At 62.3% G+C, this 730-nt stretch overlaps 1 protein-coding gene across 1 annotated transcript; it reads left to right on the forward strand.

Annotated features, from left to right (window-relative positions):
- The first annotated feature begins 146 nt into the window (after positions 1–146).
- Positions 147–695, forward strand: LOC104388441 (protein PML-like). Its single transcript, XM_009997306.1, has one exon. The coding sequence runs from the start codon at positions 147–149 to the stop codon at positions 693–695; it is 549 nt and encodes a 182-aa protein (XP_009995608.1).
- The last annotated feature ends 35 nt before the right edge of the window (positions 696–730 follow it).

Consider the following 730-nt stretch of genomic DNA (forward strand, 5'->3'; position numbering starts at 1 on the left):
GGAGAGGAGCCCCTGGCCCAGCCTGGGGGTCCCTGCTCCCCTTCCCTGGGCACCACAGGGTGTGGCCCTCAAGGAAGGAACCCATCCTCCCACCTCCAGCTCACACACCTTCCCCCAAATCCCATCTAGACGGTGCAGCTGCCCCGATGGAGGCGGGACCCCCGGCAGACCCACCCCCAAACTCCCCTCCACGCCCCCAAGCCGAGGTGGAGGATGACTTCCAGTTCCTCCTCTGCGAGAGCTGCCGGCAAGAATCCCCCAACCTCAAGCTCCTCACCTGCCTCCACACCCTGTGCCTGGATTGCCTGAAGGAGAACAAGCCCATCGGGCAGTGCCCCGTGTGCCAGGCAGCCATCCCGCAGGCCAACGGCATTCCAGACATGGACAACCTGCTCTTCATCAGCCTGCAGGCCAGGCTCAAGGTCTACAGGCAGATCCAGGACAACGAGAGCCCCAGCTGTGGGCGCTGCAAGAAGGACCCAGCCGTGGTGTGGTGCTCCGAGTGCCAGGACTTCCTCTGCACCAAGTGCTTCGAGGACCACCAGTGGTTCCTGAAGAAGATGAACCACGAAGCCAAGAGGCTGGAAGATCTTCGGGCTGAGTCAGTTCATTCCTTCCTGGAAAACACTAGGAAGTCCTCCAGTCTCTTTTGCTCCACGCCCGGTCACGCCAGCAAGGACTACATCTCCAGGTGAGAGTGGGTGGTCCCTGGGTTGTGGGTGGTCCCTGG

This window comes from Chaetura pelagica, unplaced genomic scaffold, assembly GCF_000747805.2.
Source record: "Chaetura pelagica isolate M959 unplaced genomic scaffold, ChaPel_1.0 Scaffold2844, whole genome shotgun sequence".
Lineage (NCBI taxonomy): Eukaryota > Metazoa > Chordata > Aves > Apodiformes > Apodidae > Chaetura > Chaetura pelagica.